Source organism: Panthera onca, chromosome A3 (assembly GCF_046562875.1).
Source record: "Panthera onca isolate mPanOnc1 chromosome A3, mPanOnc1 haplotype 2, whole genome shotgun sequence".
NCBI classification, from domain to species: Eukaryota; Metazoa; Chordata; class Mammalia; order Carnivora; family Felidae; genus Panthera; species Panthera onca.
Genome location: NC_138341.1, coordinates 94,734,512 through 94,747,752, shown reverse-complemented (window position 1 = coordinate 94,747,752; position 13,241 = coordinate 94,734,512). Strand labels below are relative to the sequence as shown.

General features: G+C 43.2%; 1 protein-coding gene across 6 annotated transcripts in view; it reads right to left on the bottom strand.

Annotated features, from left to right (window-relative positions):
- RALGAPA2 (Ral GTPase activating protein catalytic subunit alpha 2) overlaps window positions 1-13,023 on the bottom strand; it is a 323,002-nt gene extending 309,979 nt beyond the window's left edge. For 2 of the 6 annotated variants that reach the window (XM_060610992.3, XM_060611000.3), the window contains exon 1: window positions 12,719-13,023. In XM_060610992.3, coding sequence (XP_060466975.1) covers window positions 12,719-12,824 — 106 coding nt within the window. In that variant the 5' untranslated portion in view covers window positions 12,825-13,023. The remainder of the gene's footprint in view (window positions 1-12,718) is intronic. The other 4 variants (XM_060611012.3, XM_060611007.3, XM_060611020.3 and 1 more) reach the window with 4 other exon arrangements.
- Window positions 13,024-13,241: the final 218 nt, after the last annotated feature.

Genomic DNA, 13,241 nt, shown 5'->3' with positions numbered 1-13,241 from the left:
ATCTGCTTCCTGACCAGGGATGACGTGGTTACTGAAACTGTGGAACACAAAACCGCAGACAGAGGGAAGACTATGGGCTCCTGGGTGGCTCAGTTGGTTGAGCATCCAACTTCTGCTCAGGTCATGATCTCCTAGTCCTGCATTGGGCTTGCCGCAGCTTCTGATCCTCGGTTCCCCTCTCGCTCTGCCCCTCCCCCACTCACGCTCTGTCTCTAGCTGCCTTTCCCTAGACTTCAACCTTCATCTATCCTTAGGGGAAGGAATAAAGGCCAGTAGCTAATCTTGAAGAATCTGGAATCAGATTACTGCATTTAAAACCTGACTTCACCGCTCACACTGGTCTTGTGATCTCAAGCAAGTGTCTTAATATTCTGGTCCTCAGTTTTCCCACCTTTGGATGGGTGTGGAGTTCTGAGCCTGGGGCACTTGGTTGGCTCAGTTGGAAGACTGTGTAACTCTTGATCTCAGGGTCGTAAGTTTGAGCTCCATGTTGGGTGTAGAGATTACTTAAAAAAGAAAGAAATAGGGGCATCTGGGTGGCTCAGTCAGTCAAGCATCCAACTCTTGACTTCATCTAAGGTTCTTGATTTCATGGTTCTGTGCATTTGAGCCCTGAGTCAGGCTCTGCTCAAATGATTTGTACCTTTTAAGACCACTGGCATATTCCAACAAATTACTCTTCAGAAAGATCATACCAAATTATAGTCCTGTCAAAGGTGTGTTGGAAACAGGAGAAATCATTCAGGGAAACACACACACACAGACACACACACACACACACACACACACACACACACCAGCAACTTTGCTAAAAATAATAGGTATATACATTTTAATTTATAAGTTTATATATTCTGGGGCACCTGGGTGGCTCGGTTGATTGAGCGTCCAACTTTGGCTCAGGTCATGATCTCACAGTTTGTGAGTTCGAGCCCCGCACTAGGCTCGCTTCTGTCAGTGCAGATACTGCTTCAGATCCTCTGTCCCCATTTTCTCTGCCCTTCCCAGGCTCATGCACACTCCCTCCCTCTCTCTCTCTCTCTCTCTCTCAAAAATAAATAAACATTTATAAGTTTATATATTCTAGATAACTGAAGAGTGGCATATAAAACAATGGGTCTTGTCATTTCTTCATCTGTGACATATATACATACATTTTAAACATTATAATTTTTCTTGTTGATATGTAGGAGCTCTCTGTGTATTGACGATATTGAGGATATAACTATATCCTCTAAGTTTTAAATATTTGTCCAGTTCATTACTTTTTACTTCAGTTAAAAGTGATGTGGATGTGTCCATGTATATATTTATTTTAGGAGCAGGAAAAGAGGAACTGAACCCTTCTCTCAAACATAAACAGCTGTAATATGATACACACACACATACACAAAGACTAGGTGATGTTTTTACTTCTACCTAAGACTTCAGCATAAACTCTACTACGTCAAGCCTAACTAACACAAACACATCTCCACCTTATCAGATATAAAGTCCATGGGAAAGAGAAGTCTACATTGTTTGCACCAGAAATGTGACCAGACAGAAAACACATCAATCTCTTTAAAAAGTTGCAAAGAAGCAACATGTCATCTGTTCCCCTCTCTTCCATGCAGTCTTGAAAATACTATCAAAGATTTCATTGAAAGAATTTTCACTACTTATACGAGGTCCATTTTTGGGATAGTGACTCAGTTTCGGTTTTTACAAATTTACAATAGTGTAAATTGTAAAATTTTAAAATAGTGTCTTTCAAATTGTTTCCAAGAAAGAATATCTAGGGTACTTGCCTAAGCCTTCCCCAAGCCCATCCTTACCAACAGCCTCCTTGTCCTGCTGCCCTCCACCCCCAAACTCTTTTCCCAACCTCTTCTCCCTTTAGTCCACACAAACAGTCCTTTCTTACAGCTGTTCCCCCTTGGGATCAGAGGGGAGGGTCTGATAATGAGTACATGTACACAAGGGAGGAGGTTAGGGGACTCTCTCAGGAGACCTTAATTCATGGTCTCAAATAATTAATTTTTTAATATTTATTAATTTTTGAGAGACAGAATGTGAGCAGGGAGGGGCACAGAGACAGGAGGAGACACAGAATCCAAAGCAGGCTCCAGGCTCCGAGCTGTCAGCACAGAGCTGGACGTGAGGCTCGAACCCACAAACCGTGAGATCATGACCTGAGCTGAAGTAGGACGCTTAACTGACTGAGCCATCCAGGCGCCCCTTGAATCATTACTTTAATGATGGGAACATCTGGCTTGTGAAAACAATCTTTGGGTCAGGAAGGCTTTTAGGAATTTTTCAAAACATCCACACAGGTGGCTGCTACTCCCCCACAGACTTACATCCATCTATGTGGGAAATCACATTTTGGTGTTGTTTTTTTTTTTTTTCAATATTTATTCTAGATTTGGACTGCAAGCTCTGGCATCCCCAATGCTGTGTATAATGCCTAACACATGTTGTGTCTAAATAAAAAATAACTGTTAAATGAACAAGGGGACTCTGGAGCCCAGCTGCCTGGGTTCAAATCCTAACTCTGTCATTTATCAGCTGTGTAAACTTGGACAAGATTCTTAACCTTTCTGTGTCTCATCTGTAAAATGAGGATGATAATATTACCTATCCCACTTGGGAGGACTGCATGAGTTAATGCATGTGAAAGTATTTCTGGCAGTGTGTGGCACATGGAAAGTGCTGATTAAATGTTAATTATTATGACTATAAATAAGGAAGTATGTTACCAAAAGGAATCAACATGAACAAGAAGCTCTTCATGTTCTCAATGTATTTATCATCTAGTAGAGGAGATCTGGCAAAACACAACTAAGTACAATAGGCAAGCAACGCCAATGAGAGGTTCCAAGTGCTATGGGAATTCCGAGAAAAGATCATTTCGAGACAGAGGGACAAAGAAAGTTCACGTGGAAGATGTAGTGTGCTCATGCTGTTTCCTGGAAGGGTTTTACATGGTAGGATGGGCAACACCTTCTGGGGAAAGGGATGGTATGTCAGTTGGGGCTCCCTAAGAAATAGACACCAAGATAGGATTACACCTGCAGGAGATTGATCGGGGGAACTGTCTGTGAAGGGGGAAGACCTGAGAAGGCAAGGAGAGGCTTCACCACAGTGAAGGTCTGACCCCTGCAAAGGAGAGGAAAAAGAAAGAGGGCTGGGGAGGAAGAGTCTCAGATCCAACTCAGTTGTGAGACGGTCTTGACCACACCAATGGGGAGTCCTCAAGTCAAGGCCACTCTTCAGAGGCATCTGGGTCTTGCAGGAATTAACCACATTAGTAATCTCTTGTTCAGTAATTGCAAGTAGCCCAGGAGAAGCTCAGCTTTGGCTGAAATGTTGTGGTGAATCTAGAAGGCAGCAGCTAGATATCAAGTCAGTCATGCTGCCCTCAGTAGGGATGTGAGTGGTGCATTCTCATAGTTGCCAAACTGGGCACAAGAAACGTCACTAGTACCTATGTGTCCTTGAAACCATGGTTGAGTTTCAGTGAATATGTGCCATCACTTAAAATCAAACGCATGACAATATCAAAGGGCTCCTTATCTTTTTAAACTAAACCACATTTATAAGAGCGAAATTACGTATCTACAGTTAAAAATTAGAAATACTTTTAAAATATCTTTCAGATGTGGTTTCAGTTTCTAAAAGAAGACACAAAGCTGGTTATGAAATATCTCTTCTGTAAAAATCACAGTTAAAAACTTGAATTGGGCATTCAGAACATACTCAGAAACAAAGCTTGACTAAGAATCTAGAAGGTAAATCCTTTCTGAACTGGTTGCTTAAGGAAGCATATCGATCCAATGAGAATGTGAGAAAACATTTTGCAAAGGCGTAAGGTGCCACATGAATATGGGATATCAGTGCAATCAAGTTACATCTTGTGTGAGGTTAGGTCACATTAAAGGCAAAAATGGAGATCAAAATTGCACCTGACAGGTCAGATGGTCCCGCAGTGAGAGGTGTGAGGGAAAGAAGACCACTGAGAACACAGTATGTCCCTGGTCCTGCCTGATGCTGCTCTGGGGTACATGGTCACTGAGCAGAAGGGCAGGCAACATCTGCACTACACACACACACACACACACACACACACACACACACACGTACATTTCCCCATTTGTGGCCAAGCATTTAATACAGAAGTTAAATATATTTATGAGATGACTCCACAGAAGAACAATAAGAACAGCAATCTTACAGATTACAATATTTCCTTTATTTAAGGGGAAACATGGCACAGGAAAGGGAAGAAGACATCCTCAATTCCTATCACTACACCAGCAAGAAAACTAACTCAGCAGTTGACAATACCTCTTACTTTCCCAGAGAAAACAAAAGCCATGGCATGAGAGCTCCCACTGCAGACCATACTTTACTCCATTTTTACCCCCTTTCTCTCCACAGTTTCTTCAATTTTACTCTTTTATTAGTTCCTTCTCCTACATATGTAAGCTCAACTTTGCTCAGCTCTTAAAAAATATAAGAAGCATATCTACACATATGTACCCACCCACCCATCTCTGATCTGGGATTTCCCCCTCTCTTTCAGGCATATTAATCTGTATTCTTTCCATTTCAAGACCCAGAAATATGACTCAAACTGGCTAAGCAAAAACAGGGTGTTACCACCACCTGCAGCTGAGAAGTTCAGGGGTGGAGATAGCAGACATGGCTGAACCTCTCGCACAACAGGGTCCAGTGGGCTCTTCTCGCCCTCCATGTCTCTGCCCTGCTTCTCTCTGAGTATGAATTCAATTTGAGGCAGGTGCCCTTGACACTGGGGAAAGATGAACACTAGCAGCCCATGCTACACCCTCATGGTTTGCAATCCAAAAGGATGGAAGCTCTCACTCTCCCGGCACCCGTGTTCCAAATCTCAGGAAGACTGAGACTCCCAGGCCATTCACCAAGGGGACACATCGGGGACTCCTATTCTATACTCAAGTCTTCCTGGTTCCCAACATCTACCCACACCACAGGATAAAAGCCACTGTACTTAACTCCATGTGGCCACACCATTACCCTCACACAAGTCCCTCCCTCTGCAGTCCCCTTGTCCCCAACTTCTCCTCCTGGGAAACCCTGTATTTGTTATTCCGAACCCACCTCAGACCTCATCTCCCTCAGGAAGCACTGGTGACCTCTCCAAGGCCAAGAGGCCTTTTTGCTGTGCCTCTTCTGCACCTTGTGTGGCCACCTCTGCAGCTTTACCCACTCTATAGAGGCACTAACTCCTTCATACCAAATGTAGTTGTTTATGTGTCTGCGTGTCCTATTAAACCGTTAAGTTCTGGACTTGTGCCTTACTGACCTCTGAATACACAGCCCTCCCGCAGACAGACAGACACATACACATCCTTACTCACTCACACTGTTGAAAACATGTCTGTGGAGCTGAAATTTTTTAAAATTCCAAAGACAAGATAGATCTTTACTACATTTATATGTTATTCTTAATTTTACAGTACAATAACTTATATCCCTCCTTTAAAGGATAATTTTAAAATCTGGGGCACCTGGGTGGCTCAGTCACTTAAGCATCTGACTTCGGCTTAGGTCATGATCTCATGGTTCATGGCTTTGACCCCCGCATCGGGCTCTGTGCTGACAGCTCAGAGCCTGGAGCCTGCTTCAGATTCTGTGTCTCCCTCTCTCTCTGCCCCTCCCCTGCTTGTGCTCTGTCTCTCAATAATAAACAAATGTTAAAAACATTTTTTTAATAAAAAAAAAGAATAATTTTAAAATTTAAATTGATGGGCACTTGGGTGGCTTCGTCGGTTGAGCATCCTACTCTTCATTTTGTCTCAGTCTATGTTGGACTCCACAAAGAGCCTGCTTGGGATTCTCTCTCTCCGTTTCTCTCTGCCCCTATCCCTCTTGCATGTGCAAGCACACTCTCTCCTCTGTCTCTTAAAATAAACATCTTTTAAAAATTTAAATGGAATGAATTTGCTATTTTGAAAGTGAAATTTTTTTAATAAACAATTCTCTACAATTTTATCTATGGAAAGATAAGTACTCTAAACAGCTAGTAAAAGTATTCATACCCAATTGCCAGTAACGCACTTACAAAATAAATAAATAAATAAAAATAATAAAAGTTTACATCAAAATACGCTAGGCTTATCAATGATCTCTCTTCCCGGAAGTGGTCCCAAACAAAACATCTGAGCTCAATCAGACTCTTACCCTAGGTTCTTCCTTCTCACATCAGAACTACAGACATCCTCAGGGCACATGGGTGGCTCAGTCGGTTAAGCGTCAGACTTGGGCTCAGGTCATGATCTCACAGCTCGTGGGTTCGAGCCCCACGTCGGGCCCTGTGCTGACAGCTCAGAGCCTGGAGTCTGCTTCGGATTCTGTGTCTCCCTCTCTCTCTGCCCCTCTCCCACTCGCACTCTGTCTTTATCTCTCAAAAATGAATAAACATTAAAAAAAATTAAAAAAAAAAAAGAAAAAGTACAGACATCCTCAAGCCCTAGAGGCAGGGATTGGTATATCTGCATTTCACGTATGTGTCCAAAGTTCATTTTATATTCCAGAGGATACAGATACTAACAGATACTAACATTTTAATGTTAGTAATTGATAAAAAATTAGCAAAGGGAGCATATGGCAAAATCACTTTGCTTCAAACAAGGTTAAATGAGGGAGACCACACTAAGACTGGCTGAAGAGCCTGAAATTGCACCTCCGACTTTGCTCTGGTTGTAGAGTGTCCTTTGGCAGTAATGTCCATGCAATACTGTACCACCTGTTAGGCCTGCCAAGGGCACAGAGAGGCCAATGAACAGAAAAACACAAAAGGAGTCTCTTTATCTTCTGCCATGCTGAAATCAAATACAGCCTCAAGTCTCTCTAGAAGAATCTAGTAAAACAGAAGAAAGCAGCACAAGTCAAAGCAACATTTTGGGGGGACATGCAAAAACCCTTGGGCTTTTGTTTTTATGTTAACATTCACTGTGGTGGGTAAATATATTATCTGATATGTAAATATACTTCTGAGTCAGGTAACTAGCAGAGGCATAAAATGGGCTTCATAATCAGGAATCCTGGCTCTGCTACTTATGGGCGGGGTGCTAACAGACAAGTAGTTAAGCGCACTGAGCCTTGGTTCCCTCATCTATAGGTTGAGAGTAAGAGCCTCCTACCTTCATCAGAGGTTGTGGGAAGATTCGATGGAACCATGACGACGATAGACAACCACATCGTAGCTTTTATCCTCTTATTAAGCTCCAGACCCCATGTCCAACAACCTCCCAGACATTTCCACTTGGATCTTGCCTTTTGCTCAGACTCAACACCCATAACACCAAACTCATCTTCCCCTATCATCAGCCAGGATCTCCTCCCAACTCCTCTGGTCCTATCCCTGACACTCTTACTCTCCAAAATGCCTACCGCCAATTACCAAATTACACAAGTGTGTTTATTGCTTGTCAGACAACAGTGGAAATGGTAGTCTCAATCCTTGCTGTTAGCAGGCTCATTGGGAGCAACACTTAGGAAAACACAGTGAATCGAGTTATAAACATGTTCAAACCCAGCAATTTGACTTCAGTGGAATCTGTCCTGAGGAAATAACACAAAATACAGAAAAAGCTGCTTCCCAAGGTGTTTACAGTGGTATTATTTACATCAGAGAAAGAAAGAGAAAGGAAGGAAACAATTTAACCATCCAGGAAATGGTAAGCTAACTTACCCTGCACAGTTTCAACAATGTTTGTAGTTAATAAAAATGAGAGGGAGAAAAAAGGTACCAAAATGTTAATAAGAAAATAAGTTTAAAAGGCAACATTTAAAATTCTAAGTGAGGGGCACCTGGGTGGTTCAGTTGGCTGAGCGTCCAACTTTAGCTCAGGTCATCATCTTGCAATTCCTAAGCTCAAGCACCACACTGGGCTTGCTGCTGTCAGCCTGTCAGTGCTGAGCCCGCTTTGGATCCTCTGTCCTCCTCTCTCTGCCCCTCCCTGACTTGTGCTCTTCCCAAAAATAAACAAATATTTTAAAAATAAATAAATAATAAAAATAAATAAAATTGCTTAAGTGAACTTGTCCCTACCTAAAACAATAGTTGAAATATACCAAAATATTCCATGTTACTCTGTCCATATATAGAGAGCATTTGAGAGAGACTGCTCTCTCCTCTTTGGTTTCAAATATTTGGCCCAAACCCTGATGTCTCATGATTAGACTTGACTGACTATGGCCTCTCATCCCAGATCTCTTCTCCTTCAGATTGATCACTCCTCACCTGGCTTCTGCAAACCTCAGTTTCATTTCTTTACTTAGACAATCACTAGTTCCTGCTGCATTGGTCCTTTGTAATCCTGCCCCTCCTCTCCATTCGTGGAGCATCTCATTTCAGACCCTTATAATCTGCTTCTTCACTGCCAGTAGTGTCACCCCTCCCCTCCGGTCCATCTTCCTGACTCTGTTGACAGGCAGCTCTCAAGTCTTATCATTTGACCTACTAAGAGTTCTTCAAATGGGCCCTCTCACCTCCAAGATAAGACATGAGTTTCCAACTCAGACAAACAAGACCTTTTCTGATCTGGCCCCCCAACTGCTCCAGCTTCTGCCAGTCAGGCCACCACTCCTTTCCCCCACCAGTATCCCCCAGTCCAACTCACCGTTCTGCCCCCACCCCTGGCCTACACAGCACTGTAATCACTCATCTGACACTGTGAACACCCTCGGGGCAAGAGTTCTAGCACTCTATCTCAGGACCAACATTACTCGATTCCCTCACCAGACAGGAGGAACTGGCAGGTTGGTTGGTGTTCCTCACCTTTACACATCATTGCCATGCATATTTTCACTGCCAGCTTCCAGGTCCCCTTGCTTGGAACTGTCCTCCCCCTTCCCTTCCCAAATTCTAACCTTGCTCTGTCCAGTATGTAGCCACTAGCCACATGTGGCTGCTAAGCTTTTAAAATACAGTTGGTTTGAAAGGAGATGTGCTATAAGTATACAACACACACTAGATTTCAAAGACCTGGGGTAAAAAATATTATTTTATATTGATTACCTGTTGATATAATACATATTAGATCTGTGGGATGAAATAAAATGTATTATTAAAATTAATTTCACCTGCTTCCTTTTACTTTTTTAAATGTGGCTACTAAAAAATTTTAAATTAAACATGTGGCTCACATTATATTTCTATTGGACAGAACTAGTCTAACCATCCTTAGGGCCCAGGATGACTAAAACCTCCTTCAAGATGTCCTTCTCTTTGTGCCACTCTTAATGATCTTTTTTGACCCCTTGAAATCCTATATTGAAGTCCACCATAAAAGCCACTATCTAAGTACATACCATACTATATGCTTACTAATTACATCAAGTCTTCTTGCTACATCAATGCCATTTCTATTTTAGGACTCAGAACAGACACTCAACTTTCAATTAAACATGGAATCTTTGCTGGGGCAAGATAGCAATACAGAGAATTTTTTTGGTTTCTGTTTTGTTTTGTATACTCATTTACTTTTCCACCGATAATGTCAACAATGCAGGGAGAATTGGAAGTCAGGGGACCTAAGGGCTCATGGTTCTGTCTGTGATTAACACAATATATACAGATCATTTAGTACATCGCTTGGCCCCTTGTAAGGTCTGCCTGTGCCTCAGTCTCCCCCTTTGTAAAATAAAGTTAATAATATCAGACCAATCTACAATATGTAGCCAGGTTAAAGTAGCTAAGCAAGTTCTAACTTGAACCATTACCATGACTGAGAAAATTCTACTTTCCACAGTTCATTGTGTGTTTCTTAGCCAGTTTTAGACTAATTTTTATAAAGAGAGAACAAATTCACAGCAATTATCAAAATACAAAGGGGGGAGTGGGAAACTACCTATCAAAATACTTGTCCTATCCTATTAATGATGGGAGGAAAGTAATGGTAAAGGGAACTGTTATATGCCTGCTCCAAGCTGAAGTAGTTTATATATTAAATCATAATAACCTTTACAAGGCAGACATTACCATACCCATTTGACAGAGTAAAGAAACTGAGGTTCAAAGACAGGCTAGGTAACTAACCAAAGTGATGAAGCCATAACTGCAAATCCAGGTCAGTGGTATCATCTTTCTATGTAAAAAAAAGAACACCTTTATTATCACTTGACGATAAAATATGTGAAATGCAAGAGTATTACCTGAATATGCAAATAAAAATACAAAAATAATGTATATTCAATTCCTTCAAATAGTTTTCTTAATCTTGGCCAATTCCTATCTTTCAGATCAAGAGGCCATTTTTTTCTAAATAGGCTTTTTCTTAAAGTAGCAAACACGGGGCACCTGGATGGCTCAGTCAGTTAAGCGTCCGACTTTGGCTCAGGTCATGATCTCACGGTCCATGAGTTTGAGCCCCGTGTCGGGCTCTGTGCTGACAGTTCAGAGCCTGGAGCCTCTCTGACCCTCCCCCGTTCATGCTCTGTCTCTCTCTGTCTCAAAAATAAACATTAAAAAAACTTTTTTTAAAGTAGCAAACAAATAGGGTATATGATATGCTAGCAACAAGTACATTAATGTACAGTTTTTCTTTAAGGCTTTTAATTTTTTATATATGTATCTATTTTGAGAGAGACAGAGAGAGAGAGAGTGAGTGAATGCACAATCAGGGGGAAGAGGGGAGAGAGAGAGAGAGAGAGAGAGTGAGAGAACGAACCCCAAGCAGGCTCCACACTTGGCACCGAGCCTGATGCAGGGTTTGATCTCACAACAGTGAGATCATAACCTGAGCTTAAATGAAGAGTAGAAGCTACACAGGTGCCCCTTTCTTTGAGGTCTTTAAAACATAGTTGTTAGCAAAAGTTTACATTAGACATTACAAGTAGAATTCCTCAGACACATTTACAAAAATCTAGTCCCTATGGATAAAGATTGCAGCAATAAAGTAAACTGGATCATTCCACAAACAAATGCATCAACAAGAAACCTAATATCAAAGAACCTCTCTTTGTTACAAAACTGAGGTCATTATGAGCTCAATGAAATGAAAAAGAAAGTTCCTCAAAATAGGATATGCACCTTAAAGTGAAACCTCAATTACACAGCCTTGAAAACTAACTTTCTCAGAATGGTAACAATGTATTGTATATCTCTAAGAAACCAAACTGATCTAGGTTTAATTGATTCTGCCTTTACAAAATGTAGCCAACTTAATCCTGCAGACTTGGAAAGAACAAAAGTTCAAATTCTCTACCACAGGAAAACTTCCAGAGTATCAAATGCTTTAAAATACTGTTCAAGTCTCCTTTATCAAAAATGTCCCTGCAGTAGGTGTTAATCAGTCACTACTAAAAACTCTGCACAATGCAAGCTGTGTGTGCATGAGATTTTACTACAGGAAGCAGACGGTTCAGTTTACCAAGGACACCACATTTCACTTTCAAAAGTCTTGAAAACTAATCCCTCTAACAGTAAGTAACTAATTTATATTTCATTCCAAACCGAACAAGATAGTGTAATCTCAAGGAATTCAAGATTGTGAATAACTTCACTTGGAGAAACCAGGTAGGTGTGTGTTTTCTCAGAGGTGCTTCACAGAATATAAATAGAAATACTTAGCAACTTTTAATCTCATGAACAAGATCTTTATTTAAAATTCTCACATATAAAATGAATTCTTTTACCCCATATCTCAAGTGATAGGCACATTAGACTATGTGTCCTAAATCAGGTGATTTTTGCTCATTTTAAGAATACAAAAGACATCTAGAAGAAACAGGGTGTTCTTTTCTCACACCCCCACCCACGCAAAACACTATAGACAGCACAGGTGTTTGGTCCTTAACAAAAGTTAAGACTAAGTAGGTAAGAAAACAAAACAAAGCACAGCCTAGCAAAGCAGCTACAGATCACATGCAGCAGGTGACAGGAAGCCTTGTGGACACCTCACACCCACAAGGATGAGCTTCATCACAGGTCAACTGCAGGGCCCCCAGGGCTCCACAGAACCTCCATCCAGCAGTCCATAAAAACGAAATAAGGCAAAGAACTATCACTGTCATCTTGGCAATAAAGAAGCAGCAGCCTCCTTGAACCCAGGAAAGCCACCCTTCCCTCCAAGAAGACAGGAGGAGCCCCCCTTCACACCAAGGACACAAAGAAACCTAAGCAGTCAGACCAAAAATAAAAATAAAAATAAAAAGAGCATGGGAAGAGGGATGACAGCTAAATTTAATTTATCCTGGGAGCACTTCATGTCTCAGTCTATTTGAAGACTCCAACTCAAAAGTAAAAATAAAATTTAAGGGGAGAGGGCCCACGAAAGAGATGACAGTTCAATTAAGTCTGTGCTGGGAACACTTAGGAGACTCAGGGTGTCAAAAGTCCAAAATTAAAATTAAAAAATGGGAGAGGAGGAGACAGTTCAGTGTGTGTGTGTGTGTGTGTGTGTGTGTGTAGCACCTGGAGTCCAGGATTTGCTGGGGAGGGAAGAGTCAAGGCTCCACCGGCCTCGGGGTGACCCGGCACGAATCTGGGGTAAATTTACACTCTGGGCGACAGGGCAGAGCCCGAGGGCCAGAGTGCCCGCTGTTGGGGAACAATGCCGGGCGCCAGAGAGGAGGGTCTGACGCCGCCCCCCCAACCCCCAATGCCGTCTGCATCCCAGTCCCGACCCTCGTCCGGCCCGCGTCTGGGCAGGTGCCCCCAAGCCCGGCGCCCTGGCTCGCGCCTCACCCAGCAGCGCCCGCAGGTGCTTCAGGCGGGTCAGCACGTCCTTCTTGGGGTCCAGCACCTTCTGGGTGGACTTCTTCACATCCCCGTGGCTCCTTCGGGAGAACATCCCGCCGCGGGAAACCCGAGCCCCGCCGGCGGGGCAGGAGGCGCCTGCGCCGCGCGAGTCACCGCATAAGGTCCGGGCCGGCGCGTGTCGCGCGGGCCACTCGCCGCCCCCCGCCGGGCCACCGCCGCTACCGCCGCCGCTTCAGCTGTGGCTCCAGGAAGAAGGGGCGGGCCGGGTCCGGCGAAGGGCGGTGCAGGAAGGCGGTGTCGACGCGGAACCGACGGCCCCGCCCCGCGGAGGTGCGGGCGGGCCCTTCGGGCGCGGCGCAAGCGCGCGCCTTTCGGACCCGCCTCACGGGGACGCGCCCGGAGCGCAGAGTCGGCGCCGCGAATCACAAAGAAGCTTGCCCCTTGCACAGGCTGTACCTCAAGTCCCAGAATGCACTGCGAAAAAGTCCTCCAATCAGGCTGGCGTGTC